Here is a 25671-nt window from a genome sequence, read left to right on the forward strand (position 1 = left end):
GCACAGATTCTGTTTTATCATACAGTTTTTTATTTAAAAAAAATAGCCACCAATATTTAAAAATCAGAAGATTTCAAATAAAACTCAGGACTTCCAGCTTCTCTTGAAAACAGAGGAGTACCTGGACATTACAGACCCTTGGTCCTGCCTGGCATCAGTTAGCTGGAGCTGAGTAACAGCTGCCCCCTTACGCTGGGCCTTATCTCTAAGATCACCACAATTCCCACACTGTTCTAGTCAGGAGGACCTTTGCAGGCAACCGAGTTTGTGACCTACTTATTGATCTTGGTTCAAGGCTATATGGACCATTGCAAACTCCTATGACATGCTAGCCCTTCAAGCAATAACGTACAGAGAAGGTAACTAAAACAGAAGAAATTCCTTAAAAAAGAATTAAAAAGAAAACAAAGGAAACAAACTTAAAAACAAAGGAAAAATTCTAAGGATTCAATAATGCATCTATATTTTACTATAATTATAGTAGGGAGCTGTATAACTTACCTATCATTCAGCTCTTGAGCAATTGCTAAGTGCTTCAGATGATAATCGATGGCCTTTTCATAGTCTTGAAGCAAAGTGTATGTGTTTCCGAGACTATAGCAAGACTGTGCTTCTACAGCTCTGTCTTTAAGCTGTCGAGCCAATAGTAGTGTCTTTCTAAAAAAAGAAATTAATTCTTACATAATGATCATTTTTATTTTTGGCTATAATAATCATAAAATAAAACACTAATTTTTCTTCCTGCCTCTAAAGTAAATTTATTTTAGAGTTTAATATCTCATACTTTCTCCATCACTTTCAGACAAAATGAAGTTGTTTTGGAAACACAAAAACCAAATCCAGACTCTCAGAATAAATTTGAGAGCCCTATTAAATATTCTTCAGAGAAAAGGAATACTGACACAAGACCAAGTGTCTCTAAAAAAAACTATCCAAGTTGTAGTGGCAATAGCTTAAAAGTAAGAAAATTTTGTCCACATAACCTCTCTTTTCAATTATACTGTTGTCTTTGCATTTTGCCAAAATTCAAAACATAGTACTCAAAATTCTAATGTGTAGAATGTGTAGAATCAGTAGTCACTGATTCATGAAAAATATTAAATACCACATTTAAACATTAACCAGATTCTACCTAACACACATTGAATCAATGAGAACCTAGTGTCCCAGTTAAGAGTGTGGACCCTAAAGTTAGAATGGGTTCAAATCCCAACTTTGGCAATTATTAGCTCTGTCACAGGGCAAGTCACTCAAACTCTCTGTTTCCTCGTCTGTAAAATGGGGAAAATACCTCACAGGGTTTTGTGAGGATGAAACAAATTAGTATATATGAAGTGCTTAGAATGACATCTTGCTCGCAGGAGATGCTAACAAATGTAAATACTGTTTTGATTATTATTATCAGCACTTAAGCCTACAGATGCTTTAGATCCAGTAACTTAAATGACTCCTATAGTTTATGCCAAATAGTACAAATATTTCATGTGATTTATAATTATACAAAAAATAGGTATATGATAGATAATATAGTTTTAAGCAAACAAGCCTGAAATTTTATATTTAATGGTGATACCTTCAAAGCTGTCACCTTGGGAGACCACACACTTATTCTAACATTGCCTCCTCTCAAACATTTTTGCAAGACTTCTGGAATTGCTTTGAGTTCCTGGAGTATTTTTCTGGCACACCATTATTCTTTGACGGTATAATTTGTAAATATTCAGAAGTCCTTCTGGAACAAATTCAATTGCTAAAGTAGGTTTACCAAACTGCTACTACTACTGCTTTCTATCCTGAAGGATAGCGATTTAAAACATTAAGATAGCCTTCTTGTGCAGTCCTGAGAGTTCTGAGTTTTAGCCTGCTTATGGAGAGGGCAGCGGGAAGAAGTTTCATTACTTCATACTCTTGTTCTTTACTCAAACAGCCACCATCCACTTTATTGCAGAATTTTTAAGTATTTAATACAAGTAGATCATCTATTAATTAAGACATTTCCATGTCTTTTGGCTTTAAAATATAAGAAACTTTTATATTTAAAATCAAAATATAGGGGTGCCTGGCTGGCTCAGTCAGAACAGCATCCAACTCTCAGGGTCAGGAGTTTCAGCCCCATGTTGGGTGTAGAGCTTACTTAAATAAATAAAACTTAAAAAAATAAATCAAAATAAAATCAAAATCAAACTACGTATTCCTTATATAGTAATGTATTTTATTTACGAGGATATCTTATATCTAATCAACGAACAAATATTACCCATTAGTCAATGTTTAAAGTAGGGTGGGATGACATTCTAGTTTTTAAGATGGACCTAAAGCAATTTTACCTTTTGTTTTTAGATGACAAACTATCCCAAACCCTCTCACACTGGATTCTTTAACAATACAACTCAATCATTGTATCTTTGGTTCAAACTGGCTTCTGCCTAAGGTCTATATGGGCCTTCAATCCCCACTAATTAGAGAAAACTCCAAACTAGAAAGCACAGACCAGACAATCCCAAACAGTCTACACTTTCCTATTATCTATGTATCAAGTCTATTGAAAGACCAGAAAGACCTTTCCCAGAGGAGTTGGTTTGCCAACTCCTCAGGCAAGTGAATGGGGGCCTCAGTTTATGGTGAGGATGAAAGATGGGCAGGAGAGGGTGGGTGAAATGTTCAACACGAGGGTACAATGGTGGGGAAAAGAATTAAGTGATCACTGATGAAAACTAGGGCATATTTTTGTTACCAGACTTTCTTGTGGCTTTTTGCAAACACATAACTGGGTGAAAAAAAGCATATAAATGTACATACCCCACACACTAAACAGGTTTAAAAGACTTTAAAAGTTTAGAATTTCATTTAAAAACAGTTTTAAAGATAAAAACTAACAAAAATATAAAGGAGTCATATTGCTATGATTAAATCGAAGGTACAATATTTATTTAGGACTATGTGCCACATCCTATGCAAAGTAAATGCTTAATATATTCTTTCATTCAATCCTCACAACAATCCCAAAAGCATCGTCCGTTGCTTTTGGGCATCATCCGTTACAGATGAAGAAACTGAGGCTTAGAAGTATAAGTTCCTGCTGCTAGTATGTGCAAAAAGCAAGTTTTAAACCCAAAGTCTATGATTTTATAGGACTGCATAACTATTCATTTTACATTTATCTATAGAAATATTAGACTAACTTGTAGTATTCAGAGGCAGTTTCAAATTCACCAAGAAATATATATGCATTTCCAAGGTTGCTATATGCTCTTCTTTCAGCTGCTTTATCTCCAAATTCTTTTGCAATAAGGAGACGCTGAAACAGAAAATTCTAGTTAGATATAGCTATAATAAAACTAAAGAATAATCTAATCACTATTCAGAACACTGATGGGGAAAATGATCTGGCCTCAAAGCCTTGCACTATACCTGTTCATGGGCTATAACCGCATCCCTGAAGTTGCCAAGGAGGTAATGTGTGTTTCCAAGATTTCCAAAGGCACGTCCTTGGGCTGCTCGGTCACCCAAAGCAGTCACTAGTGATAGGTTTTCCCTAAATGATAACAAAAGTTGTGAAAAAAATACGTTTGAGAAAAAAATGTATTGATTTAATTTATAAATCAAATTCTTATCAAAAAAATTTCTAAGCTTACAGTCATAGTGTAAATTTTAGAGGTATATGTATGATGGAGGATGATTATGGGAAATAAATGGGAACACTTTACTGAACCATTCAGGCAGGTTTCTGTCCAGAGTCAAGGACAGATTCAATCTTGGAACCGTTACAGCTAAGAAGTTCTATGAAATTCTACTGATAAAAAACTAAATTTACTCCAAATAGTTTAGACTAACGATTGATATTTCTTGTTTTTGCCACTAAGTGGCACCGGTTAACAATTTAAAGGAAAGCTTTCCTGGGGAGGGGATTACTCTATTCCAACACTATAACATTTTGGCAGCGATTTGATGGTTTATTTTTACTTGCTAGTCCATAATTCTAAAACCTTTCCCAAACTTAAAAACGTATTACTGGATAAAGAATGTAGAGCAGGTCCAAGCCTTAGGTGGGCCACAGGACTGCATCAGTGCTACTTACTCGTAATAATCCACAGCTGCCTGCAGAGCATTTCTCACGTCTTCTGGAAATTCTCCCATGTCTTGAGGACCAGGGCAGGCAAAACTTTTCCCTTTGGCATGATACACATTTCCAAGATTGTAAAGTGCTCTTGCTTCTCCCACCTAGATGAAGATATCAACAGAGTTTATGTTTTGAAATCAGAAGCCAGGTATTATAATGCTTATCACGTATATTTATTTATAATTATCCTTGATGGTCAAGAGAAAGAAATGTTTACGATGGCCATCCATACAACCAAATAAATGATTACTTATGAAAGAATGTCTACTATTTTTTCTCCACTATTTTAAATTTCTTACTTCTATTTTTCTATGAATATTTTCTTTATTGGTATTAACTTTTAGATAAACTACAGAATAATTAAGTAAAATTAAAACACAAAGCAATTTCAAATAAAACATTTGGCCCACTATGTAATATTCCTTATTACCTTGTCATTAAGCTCTCTGGAAATATCTAGGTGTCGCTGACAACAAACTACAGCTTCATCAAAATTCCCAAGAACTTTTAAGGTGTTTCCCAGATTACCGCTAGCTTTGGCTTCCCCCAGCTGATCTCCAATAGTCCTGGGGGGAGGGGGGGGGAGGGGAAAGCAAATGGTGTTAAAAATAAAGCAAGCAGCCAGAGTATAGTTTTCCCTAGAGGACAACTGACATGCTTTAGGTAAGAAGGACCTGTTATTAGCCTTGAAACCTACTTTAAATAAAAATGTAAAACTTATGTTTCTGTATTTAAATGTAATTAATTTTCATTCATTTAATTAAACTCTAGTGTCATTTCACTACTATTAAATCATTTCATTAAACTGTGATCAGCCTAAAGTTTTAAAATGCAGTGCTACTGAATCAGAACTCACTAAAATGTATTAAGTTCATTTTTTTTAATTGAATAAACATTTTTTAAGAAACATTCAAGGAGAAAGAGTATTAAAAAGCTTAAATTAATTACCTTGCTAGAGTTAAATCATGATGATGGTATTCTAATGCTTTGGCATAATCATGCAAATAGAAATAAGCATTGCCCAGCTGGCTGTAAATAGCACTAAGTGTTTTTAGGTCTTCAGTTCCAACTTGAACTGCAGCTTCAAAGAAGGACACACCAGCACGGCAGTCTCCTGACTTACACAGACGTTCCCCTTCCAAGGCCAGTTCTAGGCAAGAAGCTTCCATTCTATAAAATTACATAGGACAGACATTTACAACATTATATTATAACTGCACCACAGTATTTTTAACTTCAGGTAATACAATTTTAATGTTGGCTGTGTCTACTCTTGCTTAGAAGAGCTGCCTCTATAATTAAAGTATATATACATTATTGATAAAACAGTAAACTATTATTTATAGCATGAGCTATTTGCCTAATCAAATGTCTCTGAGCCCCAGAGGTCTTTTATATAGGATAGCTAAATACCTCTACATGGAGCCCATTTTAATTGGCCCACCCAGAGCAACCCACTTCACCAATGAGAGAACCTAAAGTAGTGTTTCCTAAAGTATTCTGAGTTGTGGCAGACTTATGGACTTCCTCAGAGTGTGGGAGAAAACAGGTACCTGGGGAAGGTGATGTCTTATAATTAATACTCTTCTCTATCTAGGTATCTAAGTGACCTACTCAGCCATCAAGCCCTCCTACCATCCCTATCCCTTTCTCTGTCTCAAACACTCACACACACTCCTTTCTGTCCTTACCACCACATGGTATCTCTACCTCAGAAAAAAAAGGAGCAAAGTATTTTGATCTATAAGGCATACTTCTATAAGAGAACTAAGTGACAAGAAACTTTGTTAGAAAGCAGTAATTTAAATATTTTCAGAAATTCTAATTCTCAAAGTCTGTCACTGGATTTTTAAAAGCTAGAAGAATTAAGTTATTTTAAATATACATTGGAGAAAAAGCAATGATACTTTAGGTTCTAATCCTAGATTTTAGAAGGTGACTTTTACCAAAGTTGCCACTGTGTTTCTTTAACATTTTTATGATTTCTGCCATGTTCATATTTTATTTTTTTTTTATTTTTTTTATTTTTTTTATTTTTATAATTTTTTTTTTTTTTCAACATTTTTTATTTATTTTTGGGACAGAGAGAGACAGAGCATGAACGGGGGAGGGCAGAGAGAGAGGGAGACACAGAATCAGAAACAGGCTCCAGGCTCTGAGCCATCAGCCCAGAGCCCGACGCGGGGCTCGAACTCACGGACCGCGAGATCGTGACCTGGCTGAAGTCGGACGCTTAACCGACTGCGCCACCCAGGCGCCCCTGCCATGTTTATATTTTACATAATCATCCACTTAAGTGTGTTTCTACAATTTGGCAAATTTCTTTGAAATTGGCACATGCAATTTTTAAAAATCTGGCTTCAAAGCAGTATCCATGGAACTGTGAGGAGTTTGGTGTGATACTTATTTTCTAATGCACATTAAAACAAATATGTAAGTATTAAAATAAAAAAGTAAAATTACCTTATGTAACACCAGTGGTAGGGACACTATCACCCTTTGGGAAACTCTGATTAAGCTCATCAAGCATTCTAATTTTGTTGAGCAGCATGAAATTACTCCTTACTGGAATTAGCTTTGAACAACTCTAACAGAGCAGTGATTCCTAATCCTGGCTGCACCACAGCAGAGCTCATATGGAGTGCTTTTTAAAGCTCTCAATGCTGGGTCCCACTCTCTAGGTATGAGGTCTGGCTCATAGTATTTTTTAAACACCCCCAAGTAATTCCAACATATAAGCCAGAGTTGAGAATCACTGCTTTAACAAGAAATAGAAATTAAACCACAACTCGCCCTAAATTCATTCAAATAGGATTATACTTTTGTATTTCTAGTAGCAGGCCAATCAATTAACATGTTTCTTCAGATGCTGTCTTTTAGCCTATAAAACTCCAAGGTTCCTTAAAGCCATAAATTAAAATGGGATTGCAAAAGTGGAAAATAAATCTGATAAAGAGAAAAGTCTGGACTAAGATTAACAGAGCCAATTGCAAAGGTTCAAAGCAGACTTTTGGTTATGTAGCAGATTTATGTAGTTATCTATGATAGGTAAATTTCAAGTTTTACATCCAGGTATCCTTTTTTTTATAATTCAAGTAATTAAGTAAAAGGATACAGTGTGATCACAATTACACTAGTGATTTCACCCCCACTTAATGGATTTAGGCAAAATAATGCAAATGAACCTCTATTTAACATTTTGCTTCAACATTAGACCAATTATATACAAAGAAGAAAGATCTAAAGCACACAGAAAAATTAATCAGTTAAACCAGAAAACTTAGAATTTTTGCTATATTTACTTATTTATAAATTTTTTTTAATGTTCATTTATTTTTGAGGGAGAGAGAGACAGCACAAGCTGGAGAGGGGCAGAGAGAGAGAGGGAGACACAGAATTCGAAGCGGGCTCCTGGCTCTGAGCTGTCAGCACAGAGCCTGACACGGTGCTCAAACTCCGAAACTGCGAGATCATGACCTGAGCCAAAGTTGGACACTTAACTGACTGAGCCACTTAGGCACCCCTGCTATATTTATATTTCATGTCATTTCAAATTAATAAAACCAATTTTCATCTTTCACAAGTAAAAACTGCCCTTTAAAACTGTATTTTTGAGGGGCACCTGGGGGGCTCAGTGGGTTGAGTATCCAACTTCAGCTCAGGTCATGATCTCGCGGTCTGTGAGTTCAAGCCCCGCATCAGGCTCTGTGCTGACAGCTCAGAGCCTGGACCCTGTTTCAGATTCTGTGTCTCCCTCTCTCTCTCTCTGCCCCTCCCCCACTCATGCTCCATCTCTGTCTCTGTCAAAATTAAATATTTAAAAAAACTGTATTTTTGAAAATTAGGGACTTCATAAAGAAAAAGATTATTTTTGAGGTTTTATGAGGTGATTGCTGTATTTTGTGTATGAAGAGAAATGAGGCAGTACAAAGACTACTATGTAAAAAATGTGATTTTCTTAAAGGATTCTTTTGCTAGACTGGCTACCTAAACTAGGTGTCTTTATTTGTCTGAATACTGAAACCACTGAACTTTCAAGAATTACCATAGGAAAAAAAAATTGGAAATGATATTTTTACATATAAAATACTTTTTCTATTAAAAAATTTTTAACTTAAGCATGATTCTAATTATGTAAGAAAATTATATATTGAGCAATTTCACTGGTAGGAATTGATCTTAAAGTTATATGTACACAACTTCAAGAATATATATGTGAAAGGACATTCACAGCAGCAAACACACACACACACACAACTTAAATGTCCATCAACAGAGTGTTAAGGAAAATTACACGCCACTGTACAATTGAATACTAATAATGGCACATGATTTCACTGAAGGAGAAGTAGAGAAATAGTTACATACAGCAGCACCATCAGTTCAGGATGATTAGCTGGCTGGCCAGGAAATTAGGGACAAGGCAGAACTGGCTATTCATAGATAAGACATGTAAAAATTGGAAGTTTACAACATGTTTGCCTATATCCATATAAACCAGAGAAGTGTCTTCTTCAAATAAACATCTTCACCACAAATATTTGACTTTCTGGTTTGAAACTTACACAACGTTTTACCGGAACCATCAATCCAAATTATGTATGTAACAAAATTTAGCTGCAGACTGAATTTATAGCTACAAATTTTTAAAAAGACATTTTAGATAATTTCATTAGAAACAGTGACAGCAAACTGGAACCCTGCTGGCTGCTCAGCTGTCTCTGAAGTCCATGAAGTAAGAATGTCCTATAAGAGAAACTACCTTGGAAAAGTTATTTAAGTAATTCCTAAAATAAAGTCCTCAACTCTCTAGTAATGATTAATTCTGAGATATATTGTAGCTCTGGTATGTTTTATTAGAAAAGAAGTCAACATTTTGGCAAAATCTCCAACACCTAAAATCAAATACATCTAATTGCATAACAGTCAAGGCAGGTTGGCTTATAAATTTTTTAGAAGATCATTAAATAGTAAGAGAGAAAGTAATTTCATATCCTCTCTGTCTCTATGAGAGAATAGAATTACTTCATTTGTTTACCAGCTGGGTTGGAAACAAAGAACACACTCAGAGTAGAAGACAAACTGGGAAAATACCTCCATTAAAATACATCCCACATACAAAGTTTCTTTTATTCTTCCTAATGGCCTAACTAGTTGTAGAAGCAAAGAAAGTACATTCCTAATAACTACAAATAAGCACAGTACTACTATACTTAACTGAAATGTTTTCATTTTGCCAAAATGTTATAATTATAGTTATAATTCCTCATTTTTTGCACAACCCCATGTCATTTCAATTTAATTTTTATATTTTTAATTATTATTACTATTCACTTTTCTTCCACGCTAGATTTTTCCTTTACCTTCTTAATTTTAGTTTCTTGTGTTCATAGTATATCAATGAAAACAAGAGAGGATTAAAACCTCAATGCTACATCATTTAAAAAGATTTCATACAGATTATGTTCAAATTTGACCCTACCCTCAAAAGGTTTACATACTATTTAAGAATAAACAATGGGATTGAGGTCTCAGGCTTCAATACAAGAGTGTTCTGCATCTTCTCCACTGTGCTGTCTTCTATAGCTGTCAAATCTCTTTACAGACCTTAGTTCCACCTTCCATGTGTTCTAATTGGGCATGGATCTTTTCCATTACCAATCCTACCTCCCACAAACAATTTTCATCCATTCTGTTTACCACATATATCTATTCTAGTTTACTTGCGAAAGGGAAAGTAGTATAAATTTACCTTGATTTAGATTTAAGTTTTGATTGGTAACTTAGTTTTAAAAGTGATTTTACTGTATATTAAGTTAAATTCTCAAAATAACCTTCTTGAGAATTACTGTAGAGGTATTACTACAGAAGAGGAAATTGATGCTCAGACAGGTGGAGTGACCTATTAAGATCATAGGACTGCAAAGCTGAGAAATGAAATCCTGTCTTTGTCTCTAAATCCAATGCTCTTTCCACTAACATTACCTCAAACTCAATATTCCTCAAATACTCTTCAGGAAAGAATATTAACCACTACATTTACCTAGCAAAATTAAAGAATTCAACACCAAAACTGTATTCCTTTACAAATTGTGTGCAATAGTCTAATTTTTACAATATGAAAGTTACTGAAGTAGGAACAAAGACATTTTCCAAAGAAATACAAGAGAAACTGGTTTACTAATGAACCTGATACATCCATCTTTCAACATCAACAATTACCAATATATAATATTACCAGTGTGTTTCATCTCTATTTCCATCCTCACTCTCTAACCCTAGATTCTTTTAAAGTAAATTCCAGAAAGCATATGATTTCATTTGTAAATATTTTAGTATGTATCTCTAAAAGAGTCATTTTCAAAAAAAATTAATACTATCATGCCTACGAAAACTAATTATAATTACTTTAAAAACAATCATATACTGTTAAAACATTTTTTTTTGTTTATTTTTTAGAGACAGCATGAGTGGGCAAGGGGCAGAGGGCGATAGAGGCACAGAATTTGAAGCAGGCTCTAGGCTCTGAGCTGTCAGCACAGAGCCCGACGTGGGGCTTGAACTCATAAACTGTGAGATCATGACCTGAACTGAAGTTGGCCACTTAACCGACTGAGCCACCCAGACACCCCCATCATATATATGCTGTTTTAAAGCTTAGAAACTAACTTCATTTTACTACCAGTCTCCATTTCTCTCTACCTTCATAAATAGGTCACAAAATATTTCATAAAGTATTCTAATCTCTCTCAGGAGGTACCTTAGTGTCTAAAGAATTATTCTATTTCAAAATTATAAACTCATTGTGTCACAGAATGTTCTCCAGGGATGGATGAAGACTTCCAAAATGAAAGAACAAGAAGGATAAAACAATATATGCTACCTGTTTACCAGAGCAGAGTAATAACTTATACCAGGCCATGAGTCCTAACATAAAGGATAAAAAGTATTACCTGCAATTATACAATAATCCAATATACAGAATATATATCAATATACAGAACGCTGATCCTAAAGCACTGAAGAAGCTAAAGCTTTGTTTGGCATATTGGGATTTGGTTTTTTGTTTGTTTGTTTCTGTTTTTGTTTAAGCCTAATCTAATGACCTTGAGATTAAGACCTGAGCTGAGATCCAGTTGGATGTTTAACTGGCTGAGCCACCCAAGTCCCCCATGGCATATTCTTACTAAAAATAGTTACAGTGTTTAAAGTTTCGTTTGGTGAAGTCCTATACCAATACACAACTATGTCTGACCTATGCTATATCATAGAAAAAGGACAAATCTAACTTTCCCATAGGTAGATGTATAATCCACTCCTCCTTACCTGCTGCTCTTACACAGTATTAAGAAGTATACCACTCTTGAAAATGTTTAGCAAGACGAAATCTTACTCACTAGGTTCAACTGATAGTTATGTCCAATGCAGTTCAATATACATTCCATCACACGTGCACTATGAGTCAGATAACATGCTTAGCATCATGGCTGCCCTAAGGAAGTTAATGGTCAAAGGGAGGGGTCAAAGAGGACACAAACTTATAAACAGATCAAATGAATTTTAATATAGTTGATGCAAAGAAAGAGATATGCAAAGCATGTTATGGGAGCAAACGGAGGGCACATAGCCAAACTATGGCATTTAGAAGTGGTTTCCAACAGTAGATAATTCAAGTCATAGAGTGCATCATGAGCAAAGGCACAGAGACACGGAACAGCAAGATATGTATAGGAAACCAGAGCTCAAAGTGCAAGGCTAGGACTGGAAGAAAGTAAGAACAAAGGAATACACAGAAGCTAGAAAAAGGAAGATATCGTATACTATGTTAAGCTTGGCTCTGCCCTACAGGTGACTAGGAGGCACCAGTGATTAAGCAGAATTGGCACAGTTAGCTCTGTGTTTTTAGACTGAGCCCCCTAGTGGCAAATTAAAAAGATGGCTTCTAAGAGGTGAGAATGGAGAATGGAGAATGGAGTGAGTCTAGAGGAAGATGAAGGGGGCCTAAACCACAACAGTGATAGGGAGGATACAGATGGGGTAGATAATTCCGAGCAACATTTAGGAGATAAAACTGACATGACTTCACACTGGATACAGAGAGTGAGAAGCAGAAAAAAGCATGTAAGATAACTCCCAAACTTCTGGAACCATGCCCAAAAGGGTAGAGTTATATTAAAAGCTCATTTTAATTATGTTGAATGTCCCCCATTTCTTTATTCAAAACCTTTTTATTTTTATAAATTTTTTTAATGTTTATTTTTGAGAGAGAGAGAGAGAGAGCGCGCGAGCGCACGCGACCGCGCGCATGCGCAGGGGAGGGGCAGAGAGAGAGAGGGAGAGACACAGAACTCGAAGTGGGCTCCAGGCTCTGTGTTGTCAGCACAGAGCCCGACATGGGGCTTGAACTCACGAACTGTGAGATCATGATCTGAGCTGAAGTTGGACACTTAACCAACTGAGCCACCCAACTGCCCCTAAAACTTTTTTATTTTTAATAGAAATACCCTCATATTACAGACTATACAGACTTCCTTGGCACCATGCCCTAACACAAATCTGCTCCAAAGTACAATACATCTATTTCTTAAATGTGTGTTAAGATATCTAGGATTTAGCAACCAACACCTTCAACTTATTAGATATGCTGAATAATCCTCACTGCTACAAGTTTTATTTACTATTAGCTTATGACATTTATGTTAAAGAATCTATTAGTATTCTAATCACCTTACTAATGGTTACATGCCTTTCATTCTAATATTTATGTTTATATTCATTATATAGTTTAGTGCAATGACCAGAACTTCTAGAATAAAAGTTAAATAATGATGGGGGCACATGGGTGGCTCAGTCAGTTAAGCATCTGCCTTCAGCTCAGGTCACGATCTCACAGTTCATGAGTTTGAGCCCCACATTGGGCTCTCTGCTGTCACTGCAGAGCCTGCTTCAGATCCTCTGTCCACCCCCCCACCTCTCTGCCCCTCCCCTGCTCACACTTTGTGCTCTCTTTCTCTCCCTCTCAAAAATAAACAGAAATTTTGAAATAAAAATGAAGATATCATTGCTTTGCTCCTAAATGTATCCAAAATGTCACTAATATTTTATCATTAAATATTAACCTATTAGTTTATCATGTTAAGAAAGTACCCATCCATTCCTTTACTGACTTTTTTAAAAGTTCACTCATAAAAGATCACCATCAAAAACTGAAACAAAAAAATTAGGTCATTCACATATGGTCCTATTACAAATCCAGCTTTTACCTCAAACATTTAGAAACAGATTTCATTTTTATACCTGTATTATAAGTTACAAAATATAAAGTAACTATTCATAAATTCTTCCAAAAATGTTAATAAACGATAACATATAATTGATCTCTACCACTATTTTCCCATAGAAAGGATATAAAATCTTACCACAACAAAAAGAAAATATAGTTTATAGGAGATACTAACTACAGCTAGTATAATTTGAATATATTCAAATTTAAATTTGAAATGATCAGAGTGAAATACATGTTTAATAAGGATTAAAAGTCACCCACTAAGAAAGTAGTGGTCTTACCTGTAACGAACATGAAAAGAATGGTCTTCCCTCATGCTTATCAAATTTTCCTCCATCGAGTCATATTATAAGCTGAGTAAAATATGAAATTATTTTATTTTCAGCCAATCCAGTTCTTTACAATGTAGAATTGTTGCAGAACATTGTCCAGTTAGTATATTAATGAGTTGGTGTTAATACATCCTAAGCTCCTGCTTCTTCTTTATTAATAATGAAAGGAGGTCAATGTCAGACAGCTTAAAGGTTCAAAATGTGTCCCAAATCCTTGCATCTTTGGCCCTTTCAGCAGCACTTCAGCAACATTTCTGCAAAAGGAATACAAGATGCTTTGCTTGAAGTCCTATTTTCAAACAATAACCTAAAGTAATTCCAAGCTGTACATAATCACACAGACTGCTGTCATGTCAATCATGGGAGAAAAACAGCAGAGGGCTTAACTGTCATCACACAGCTTCTAAATAAGGATGTGAATGAATAGATGAGATTCATCTGAGGCCTGTACTTTAATTTTTTAAATCGTCCTAAAATACGATAATTTTATGTATTATTTTCTATTTATACACAAATTTAGGAGAATGTGTTGGAGTATCTAAAAACAAAATTATGATACTTCAAGCTTTTAAAAATTGCTATTGTAACAAGTTAAATGAAAAATTGGTAATTATTCGAACAAGTCAAATCCAACTTTAAATTTATTTCTTCACTATATTTGTGCTGATCATTAGATTATATTTGTATTCATTTGTTCTCAGAGCATATTCTATTTTTACTTTTTAAGATCTTTAAAATGTTTTTATTACTATTAAGTACAAAAGAAATTTAGAAAATATGTGTATAGTAGAATAACATAACATTTATATAACACCACCCAATTTAAGAAAAACAACTATATTATCACTGCCTTTGAAGTCTCCTGGGTGCCTCAATCTAACCCATCACATCTTCCTTTCCCCTCTAGGGTGATATCTAAACTGAATTTTGTTCATTATTCCTTTCTTGTCTTTATAACTTTAGTACAATGCTTATATAGGCCTAAAAATCATATCATTTAGTTTTATGTGGTTTTACTTAACATTATGTTTCTGAGATTCATCTTGTTGCACATAACTACAGTTTGCATATTTTTACTGCTGTGGACCAAATATATTTTTATTCTGCTACTGATGGGCATTTGGATTGTAATTTTTGGATTTTTTGCTACTACTAAAGTACTGTTATGAACATTGGTAGTAATAACTCAATGTACTGGTTAAAAACTACAGCAGATAAGCAAAAGAGAGAATAAGTGAACTAGAAGGATATCTGAAGAAATTATCCTGACATTCACAAATAGATTAAAGAGACAAAAAAACACTGAAGAGCAGTTCAGAGAACAGGAAGACAAAATGAGAGGCTCTGACAGAGGTCTAATTATAGTACTAGATGGAAAAAACAAAGAAAAGTAAAGGCAAAATCTTCAGTGATAAAGAGAATTTTTCAGAATTGAAGACAGATTTGAATTAGCAGATTGATAAAGCACACTAAGTCCTAAACAGGATAAATAAAAATGAATCCCATACCCAGATCTATCACAGAGAAACTACAGAACATCAGATATAAACTATAACTTCTAAGGTAACAACTGACGGAAACAAAGAAGATATATGTATGTGTATATATAAATAGATGTAATTTATAAACACACACACACACACACACACACACAAACACAATTATTAAGTCCTGGAATCTCAATGTTATAAACAACACTATAGGTAAATTAGTCTAACATTTTACTACCTCATTCCCGGAAAAGTCTTAAGGCAGCTAATCCTAATTTTGAATAGTCCTTTTAGAAAGTTGCTCCATAGTTTGAATAATCTTTCCATTTCTACCTATTTTTTCCCTTCTGCTCCATCCAATAAGCCTAATTCCTTTTGCACATCATCCTTTTAAATATTTCAACTAGGGATGCCTGGGTGGCTCTGTCGGTTAGGAGTCTGACCCTTGCATTGGGCTCTGTGCTGAAGAGTGCAGAGCCTGCTTGGGATTCTCTCTCTCCCTCTCTCTCTGCCCCTCCCCCATTCAGGCTGTCTCTGTCTCTCTCAAAAATAAACTTTTAAAAATAAATGAATAAATATTTCAACTATAACATAAACTAGACTCTAAATCACACATACCCACTGCTTTGTTAATCAAGTACGGTTTGAGAGAGGTTAGTAGGAAACAGAGCAGTAAGGATTCCTGAGGAGGAAGAAGGTAGAAGGTGGAAAGGACTAGCTTTGGGAATATTGACAAGCTTCCCAGAGGAAATGATGTTTTCATATTAATAACCAGTTTGACACATAAAAAACACAAAATATTATTCCTCTTATCTTTCCCTTGGCCAGCAAAAGGAAGTGTCTTAAGAAATGATGAAAAGACAGGGTAGCAGCTATTAATCCAACAAACCTCTTTTTCTTTTGTTCAGGATTCCATTGTGCCTCCTTAATAATAAAACTCTATTAACACTATTAGTGTAGATATTAACAGCAATAGCTTCAATGTACATCTAGATTACACAACAGCTAAACTGTCAACCAAAAGGTCTTCCCCTATCCACATTGCGGTTTAGGCTATTTAGGCTGTTATTTATAAAATGGGGCAGAAGGTGAAGTACTAGAATAAATTAATTTTGAATTAAGTTATAACTTAATTGGAATGTTATTTTATCCAGATTATGAAATTCCAAATTTTAGCAATCATTAAAACTATATTAACTTCATACTTATTAAAATGGATACATGTAGTCAAATTAACAAATGTAAATAAATGGAATTGTGAAATACCTTATTTAAGACTGCATAGAGAAACATTTTAAAAATAATTAAAACAAGCAAGAAGATAGAATGCTATTCACCATTTCTGTATGGACAATTTATAACATGGTTTTACTATTCCCAAAAGAAATGTATACCCAAAGAAGTCATTCTTTCATTTACAATCTCCATAATAAAGTAGCATTTCTTATCTTATAATTATTCACTGAACAAGTAATTCTTGATTCAATGATTAATTCTGCAAGAACTCTCTGATTTAGTAACAATGTGTTCATTTATGCTCCACATTACAAAGAGTTAACCCACTTCATATTTAACACACAGTTTATATATTACCAGTGTGACAGTAATAAAATCTGTAATAAATATTAAATTATGTTCATTAGGATAAGAAAATTTAATGACAGGACCAGGAAATGGAATGGAAATTATAGGTTTGAAAGAATATTAAGAAGTCATCAAATTTAACCTCCAATCTCCATTAAGACTTATAACTAATACTTTACAAGGAACATATTATATGTGCTTAGTAGTATCTCCCAGGTTTTAAAAAACAATGCTCCTAAAACCTCACTGCTAACAAAAACCCTCAGCATCTTTTGGTCTGACCATACAGAAATAAAGAGAAAGATATATATTTTTTTCTATATGTTAGAAATTGACAAAAGCATATTGAAAGATAAGCTAGTATATAATTCTGATTGCCTCAATTTTTTTTTAATTTAAAAAAATATATTTATTTATTTTTGAGAGGGCGAGAGAGAGGCAGAGCATGAGCAGGAGAGGGGCAGAGAGAGGGAAACACAGAACAAGAAGCAGGCTCCAGGCTCCAAGATGTCAGCACAGAGCCCGACGCGGGGTTTGAACTCAGGGACCGCGAGATCCTGACCTGAGCTGAAGCCGGATGCTCAACCAACTGAGCCACCCAGGCGCCCCAGCCTCACTTTTAATTACCTGATTAGGAAGTCAAAATAGGCAGACTCCCATTACACAGCTAGGTGGACTTCTAGGCACTGTCCAAGGTATGTAATCAGAGTAAACAATAAATCCTATCCTTACTTTACTCCATCAACAGTAAAATATTTGCAAACTAAGCAATGGGGAAACATAGTACACAGTTACATGTATTATCATTTGTCCTTTCTTTCAATTTATTCAAACTATCCAACTTAAATGCCGATAACCTCTGGTCTGATTCTTTAAGTATCTCTATAAACTGGTAACACTCATCAGACAATAAATATAACTTACTTTTTTTGCCTCCTGGTTAGATAATCTAAATTCTTTAAACTTTTTATCCTAATAATTCCCTGTAAGGAGCAACAGTCAAATTCTCCAAATCTTTCAATTGTAATGTTTCAAGTCAGATACAGTAGCCCTTTAACAATTTGGGCAGGGATAAATATGGACAAAGAATCAAGAACACACTTAAAATGAAGTTCTTTTATATTAGACTTAAGGGTACAGGTTATAACAAATACACATCACAGTAATAATGGGGGTAATAAAAAAAGAATGCCAAAATAAAGTCCAATAGAGAGAAAAGTTCAGAGCTTGGTTTTAGTGTGGCAGGTGCTGAGGGAACAAAATAAAAGCAAGAAAAATTATTTTGACATGAGAATACATGACTGACATGGGAAATTAGTGCCTAAAGCAAGGGAAGTCAAACCCTAAAATGGCTGGGTACTTGATTAGGTAATCTAGCTAGGAATACCTAAAGAAAAATGAAAAACAATGGCCACTGATTAGATACGAGAAGTAAAGGTCAAGCAGTAACAAAGAGCACGCCAATATTTCCAATTTTCAAGGTAGATGGAACAGTAGCATTGCACAGTGAATGACAAATCGGATTGCAAGAGGGATACTTCCAAGGTGAGAAAATGGAATCTTAGACTTTGAGGAGGGAAAAGTGTAATACTTCTTTTAAACTTGTACTTGGTAAAGTGCTATATTCACAAATAATAGCTGGAAAAAATAAAGATATCAAACGAGATAATTTGAAATCATATAAAATTTGGTAAATGGGAAAGAATCAGAAGGGTAAAAAGTAGAACTGAGTGACCGACATTACTGAATTTTTGCACAACTTACATTAAAAACTGTTAAAGTACCAATGAGATCTAAATGTTAATCCTGCAATAAGTCAGCGGCAAAATTAAAGAGAAAGTGCAATGAAATAAAAACTAAAGCAATGTATAAAAGTTCTGATTCTTTTTTCAACATACTCAATCTCTAAACCAATACTATAACCAAATTTTTACATAATACTCTGAACTAAAGTTAACTCAAAATTATACCTGTGTATCCATATATAATCTATGTATAGTGTTGAACATGGTTTTAGTATCAACTGATAATTGTCATATATAGCAAATGTAAATTACTTTACAAGATCCCAAGTTAATAAAATAAATAATCACAGTGCTTAGTTAAGCAAATCATTCTATTCTCTATCATTCTGGAGAAATGCAAATTTACCACAGATTATGCTATAAAACTGTATGAATAAAATTTTCCTTAAGCAAATACATAATCCTAAATACATACTCCAATTAAGGCTAAGTCTTAATTTATTGTAAATTTTTAAATCTGCAACAATGTTAGTCTGTGAGACAGTAGGCCAAGTTAGTTTAGAAAACAAGCATAGCTAACAGTGTAACTGCTATGTAACAGTGTAACTTTCTAATGAGCTGTTTGTGACTATCAATCAGCTAAATAAATAGAATAAAATTCAAAGAACAGATTAATGGTTCTAGATTCCAAATAAATCTTAAAAAGGTATACCACCAGTCAGAAGGCTTTCCAAGTGTATTTGAAATTAATCCTAAAGGTCATTATGAAAGATAGCAAATCTATGCAAACTAAAGGCACTATTTCAAACTTATTTATTTATTTATTTATTTACTTATTTTTAAGTTTATTGGTTTATTTTGAGAGAGAGAGACAGACAGACAGACAGCACGCGTGCACAAGCAGGGAAGGAAGGGACAGGGGGAGAGAGAGAATCCCAAGCAGGCTCTATGCTGTCAGCACAGAGCCAGATGTGGGGCTCAAACTCACCAACAGCGAGATCATGACCTGAGCCGAAACCAAGAGTCAGATGCTTAACCGACTGAGCCACCCAGGCAACATTCTCATTTTTATTCTTGGCAGGTTAAAAAAATATATTATGATCCAGGGGCGTCTGGGTGGCTCAGCCGGTTAAGCATCTGATTCTGGATTTTGGCTCAGGTCGTGATCTCACAGTTTGTGAGTTCAAGCCCCATATCGGGCTCTTTGCTGACCGTGCAGAACCTGCTTGGGATTCTTGCTCTGTGCCTCTCCCGCAGTCATGCTCACACTCTAAAAAAAAAAAAAAAAAAAAAAAAAAATCTGGATATACGTGTGTGTGTATACATATATCCAGAGCTATGGCCTTTAGAAATGTCAAAACAACAAATGCAACCATTTCAGAGTAGTATAACCTAAACAATTTTAATGATATACAGTAAGAATTCCTTTTCATGTTTTCAATGTTTACAACTAAAAGCTCACCACTCTAAACAACTAAACTACGCATAATCTTCCTTTTTTGATGGGGAAAATTTATACTCAAAGACTCCAATGAATTATCCCTGGATAACCAAATACAAATATATATGAAATTTCAAATTAGATAAATACTAAAAGAAAATGTAATGTAGAAGAAGAAAAAGATTTGAATATTTCAAACCTTCATCTTAGCATTGTTGTTAAACAGCGAGAAAGGACCAAGTATGCATCTACTTATATGAGAAATGCTGAATGTTTATAGGTCAACAGCAGTTTCCAAAAGTCTCCACACAAAGCACTATGGATATAATAATTATTGCATGAGCAAACTCAGTGTCTTTGGTTTGGCAGGCCATGATAAATCAGGAAGAATATTGAAGATTTTTCTGGGGGGTGATAAACTAGAAAGGGGCTCCATTTTTATACTATACATGGAGTCAATCTGAATTATGCCAATCACTACACCAATCATTAAAACTGCTGTTTTGTAATTACAATCCTCAGTGATTACAATAATTCAAGAGGATGAAATAGTTGTTTAAAAATTTCAAGGACAAAAGACAGATTACTTTTATGTAACATACCTAATCTTGGTTTCCTTTTTTCCCTGCAAAGCAGTTACTGAATCACAAGTACTGCTCCAACAAGACTTTATATTTAAAAATATAGGTAAAGGAATAGGTATGTTCGTTAGATAAAATTAGTATTTTTCTCCCTATTATTCGGTTTTCTCATCAAACTAAAGCCCAGAGTTTGCAAATAATGTTAATTTTCTCTCCTACAAAACAATGTTAAATATAGTCCTTTTAATCTATTAGAAAATTAACAATCTTCTGAGTTTCAATTAGACACATAAGAAAAATGATTTATAGTTAACTGTTATAAACACATAAAAATGGGATTCATAGAAGTATTACAATACCAAAGTTACAAAAGACATTGTAAGGACTGAGGAAAAAAAACACATTCTAAATTTTCATCATTCCCAATTATATATTCAGTGCTTTCCAAATGACTACTCAGGTTAAAAGACCAAGAGATCACAAGAATATGTCTGCAATCCAAAAACACTGACAATTTACACTAAGCCCAATTTCTACCAAAAGAAAACAAAACCCTTAAGTGTATATATATTAGTTCTTGCCCTTTCTGATCTGTAATCTTTTTGTTAATAAATGAATAAATGAATAAATAAATAAATAAATAAGTTTATTTAGGCGTTTTTCTTTTTTAGGGCCTATATAAATTTTGGACAACCATGATGCAGTTAACTGGAGCTCAAAGAAACAAATTAAAAATACAGCTTTTGAAGACACTGCTGTGCCCCCCCCCCCAAAAAAAAAGAGAGAAAGAGAGAGAGAGACAGAAGAGATAGAACAAGGAGAACACAACTCACAGAAAAACTCGTTACCAAGTTACCAGAGAATATTGACTTATAGCTATTTAGTACTATCTGTGTTGGTGAGTCATCAGCTTAAATCAATACATATATGAAAAACTGAGTAGTGAACAGAAGTGGTCCTTTGTATTAGGCATTGTTCTAGAGTTAAGTGACAACAAACTAGTTCTCTTAGCAGAAGGACTTTAAAGAGGCATAACTGGTTTCAAATAAATTTTTAAGTAGAAATAAATCCCAAACGCACAATGGTTAAAAATGTCTATAAGGGTCCCTAGACAGTTTGAATTTAGAATTCTTTATAAGAAAATATAACTTTATCTTCTTCCAAATGTTATCACTATCCTGTGAAAAAATACGATTATTCATGGGATGAGCACTGGATGTTATATATGTGATGAATCACTAAATTCTATTCCTGAAATCATGATTACACTGTATGTTAATTAACTTGGATTTCAATTAAAATAAATAAAAATAATAGTTTTTTTAAAATGTGCTTAGTCAATTCAGTAATGCTATGAGATATGGTAAGAATGATTCTAATTTTTTTTTCTAGGTTTATCTATTTTGAGAGAGACAGAGAATGGGGGGAAGGGAAGAGAGAGAGAGAAGGAGACTGAATTACAAGCAGGCTCCGCCCTGTTAGCGCAGAGCCCAACACAGGGCTCAACCTCACTGAACTGTGAGATCATGACCTGAGTGGAACCAAGAGTCCTACGCGTAACCGAGTGAACCACCTGGGTGCTCCTGGAATGATTCTAAATAAAAAGGACCAGGGAAAGCTTTTTGGAAGCAAGGAATCCACATTGCACCTTAAAGGATGGGTGGACCCTTGTGAGGCAAATGGAGGAAAGGCATTCCAGTCACAGGGAAATGACTCAAGCAAAAGCAAGGAGGTAGGAATGCACAGAATGTGTGCCCAGGACAAGCACACTGGATTAGGAGTAGGAAAAGACAAGTCTAGGAAGGTACTAAAGTGTACCTCATGATCTCACAGTTTCCTGAGTTCAAGCCCTGCATCAGGCTCTGTGCTGACAGCTCAGAGTCTGGCACCTGCTTCAGACTTTGTGTGTGTGTGTGTGTGTGTGTGTGTCTGTCTGTTTCTCTCTCTCTGCCCCCCCCCCCCACTCTCTCTCTCAAAAATAAATAGACATTAAAGTATTAGGGGCTGTGAATATATATGTGGCCTTGTATTTAACCCTGTAATTTTTTCAACAAAGGAATAACAAAGTTGGGTCTGTGTTAGTAAGATAAACTGGCAGCAATGCATACGGTAGAACATGGAGAAAGAAGATAGATACTTCAAAAAATTCTAGAAGCGGGGCACCTGGATGGCTCAGTCGGTTGAGCATCCAACTTCAGCTCAGGTCATGATCTCATGGTTCCTGAGTTCAAACCCTGCTTCAGGCCCACAGCTGTCAGCTCAGAGCCTGCTTCAGATCCTCTGATCTCTCTCTCTCTGCCCCTCCCCCACTCACACCCTCTCTCTCAGAAATGAATAAATACTAAAAAAAAAAAAAAAAAAAAATTCCGGAGTACCTGGGTGGCTCAGTCAGTTTAGCATCCAACTCTTGGTTTCAGCTCAGGTCAAGATGCCACGGTGAGTTCGAGCACCTCATGGGGCTCTCTGTGCTGACAGCAGGGAGGCTGCTTGGGACTCTCTCCCCTTCTCTCTTTGCCCCTCCCCTGATTGCTCTTTCTCTCAAAATAAAATAAATAAACTTTAAAGAAAAGTTTTGGAAAAATTCCAGAAGCAACTACTGAATAGGAAATTTTCTCTTGTCATCTCACAACAAACACCAAGCAAATTGCTTTGCACATAATTGATGGTCAACAAACTTTTGATTTCTTGCCTGTGAAGAAGAACTATGAAGTGGCAAAGAATCCTAGAATAGTGAGAAAACTGGCCCTTAACACATATCTGCTCCACAGTAAAGAGTAAATTCATATTCATGTAAATACCTCAGAAAAGTTTTACTCAATTTTTTACTGTCTTTATAAAATAGATGATTAAAGGATATTGAAAGTGTTACATGATTTAAAAGGTCCTAAAAGGAAGACAGTTGTCCTAAAAGGAGGACTGAAATATTTCTGCATGGTTACCAACACACAACACCTAAAGGCATCTTAAAAGTGAATTATGTCCCTACAAATGGAATCCAGAGATCTGGAGGAGATTTAAACAATCGCACAGAAGCAACACAGCGAGGGCTCTGGGATCAGGCCACAGTTTGAATCCTAGCACAGTGACTTATTAGTTATGTGATATTGAGCTAGTTAAACTCTCAGAGTTTGTTTGGGCATAATGACACTTATGCAACATGTGTTGTGATGATGAGAGATAGGATTTATAAAGTACCTAACCCAGTGCCTGGCTCTGGTACTTAACAAAAGTATCAAGTATAGTAGTAATGATAGATGACATTTTTTTAAATGTCTACTATTAGACTAATCTAAATCCGCAACAGGTTTTTGAATTCCAGAAAATTACAAAATTTTACTGTTTGGGTAAATCTCAGACATATTCTATGCTTAAGTACAAGGCCATTTACAAAATCACTATAGGCTATCTTCGTTGTAATTAGCCTAGCACCAAGTCTGAAATTTATATTAAAATATAATATTTGTAACACTTCATGCCTGACTTAATAACATTAGAAAATACAGCTAAACTGCTGATCTAGCCAAAGCAGATTTGGGGGGAAATGATTCTACAGCAATATCGTACAACTTTTTACTTTGTATCTGCTCCACTGCTTATATTATAAATAACAGCCTAAAGAAAGAGCTTGCCTGAATGAATCCATGGTAAGGTGTAAAGCAGAGGAGGTCCGAGACTGCCCTTCTCCCGAGCCCTCTCTCTTCTCACACCCGCCCGGGTCAACCAACTGCGATCGTCCTTTGTTTAGAAGGAGGCAGCAGAAAAATCAACTAAAGCTGTTTCTCCAACAGGGACAACCCTAGCAAAAGTGGTTTTTATCTGAGGTAATCACAGCGGTGGTTATCAGACCGGAAATCTTCGCGCACCCTCCTAAAGTGGCAGCCTGAAAATTCAGCTGGGCTGGTACATTAACCCCACACACACACACCACGAGAGCTTCCAACACAAGCCGGCAGAAAGGAAAGCCAAGAACCTACTCCGCTTAACTCTGTGGCAGGCTTAAATTATGCATGAAGGCAAATAAAATTGCCACCCTTACTCGTTTTCTTGAGCGGAGTTCAAATGCTACTAGTTAACACGATCTAACTAGTTACCATTTAAACAAGGAAAGTATAGATTTTCCACTTTTTACTCTTCGTAGGTTTTTTATAGATTTTCGGTAAGGGCTTTCTCAACATTCTCTGCTTGCGAAAACTTTCCGCAGCAACTACCAATTTCTACGGTAATTCGACAAGTCTGTGCCCAGAATTCGCGAACTGAAAACGAAGGAGACGCAGGTGTCCGACAAACACTGCCGGCTTCAGTCGGCAAGCGCAAGACTACAAGTGAATGCTGTCTGCCTCGGGGTTAATTCCACAGGCGTTCGGGGTTTTAAGCCACTGTTTGTTACACTCAGAATGCGTAAGGAGTCGCTGTACCCTATCATACTTTTTATTTTAAAAAGGGAACAAAGCTCTTAAACTTGAAAAAACTTAAAAAATCTCTCAACAAGAAAGCACCTCGCACATCAGCCAGCTACTCCGCATCCCGTTTCTGGTTTCTTCACTCGGGTCCCTGGCAGCGCCTGTCCCCGCCGACCACCCCCAACAAAGCGGACGGCCCCGGGACCCCGGACCCACCCCCTACCCCACCGTGCCGCACACACCCGACCCTCCCAGTCAGTTCCCTCCGCGAGGCGCCCTCAGACGCCTCAGAACTCACCTCCCGCGGGCTGGCGAGTCCCGGGAGCGCGGCGGACGCCACTGAGCTGCGGCAGCGGCCGCCTGGGGCGAAGGACGGGTGGCTGTGGCCCCTCCCCCAGGCGAGTCCGCGCGCCGCGGGCGCCTCACCAGGCAGGGGCACCGCGGCAGGCAGGCGCGCGGCCCCCGCCCCAGCTCGCTGCGGGTCACGTGAGCCAGAGCTCCTGCGGCTCTCCTCGCCCCCCTCGCCTCCTTCCCCAGTCCAGGGGTCCCGCAACACCGCCCGGCCTCCGCCGCTCCCTCCTCTGCGCCTGCGCCCCAGCTCGTCTCTCCCATTCAAACCGACAACGCCCCGCGTCTTTCGGACCCGCCAATGGCCGGCGTGGGGGAGGAGGGGCGGGGCGGGGCGGGCGACG

General features: G+C 36.1%; 1 protein-coding gene across 5 annotated transcripts in view; it reads right to left on the reverse strand.

The window, feature by feature from the left end:
- Positions 1-25606, reverse strand: part of GPSM2 (G protein signaling modulator 2) — a 48694-nt gene extending 23088 nt beyond the window's left edge. For 3 of the 5 annotated variants that reach the window (XR_009257888.1, XM_058716336.1, XM_058716335.1), the window contains exons 1-7: positions 25278-25606; positions 5069-5290; positions 4551-4686; positions 4079-4221; positions 3412-3535; positions 3183-3298; positions 502-657 (exon numbers count right to left, since the gene is read on the reverse strand). Coding sequence is in view for 4 of the 5 variants with exons in the window: in XM_058716336.1 (XP_058572319.1) it covers positions 502-657; positions 3183-3298; positions 3412-3535; positions 4079-4221; positions 4551-4686; positions 5069-5290; positions 25278-25591 (1211 nt within the window). In the remaining variant the exon portion in view is untranslated. Of the gene's footprint in view, positions 1-501; positions 658-3182; positions 3299-3411; positions 3536-4078; positions 4222-4550; positions 4687-5068; positions 5291-13687; positions 13993-25075; positions 25168-25277 lie in introns of those variants that run through there. The other 2 variants (XM_058716338.1, XM_058716337.1) reach the window with 2 other exon arrangements.
- Positions 25607-25671: the final 65 nt, after the last annotated feature.

The sequence above is a fragment of the Neofelis nebulosa genome, chromosome 2 (genome assembly GCF_028018385.1).
Source record: "Neofelis nebulosa isolate mNeoNeb1 chromosome 2, mNeoNeb1.pri, whole genome shotgun sequence".
Taxonomy (NCBI): domain Eukaryota; kingdom Metazoa; phylum Chordata; class Mammalia; order Carnivora; family Felidae; genus Neofelis; species Neofelis nebulosa.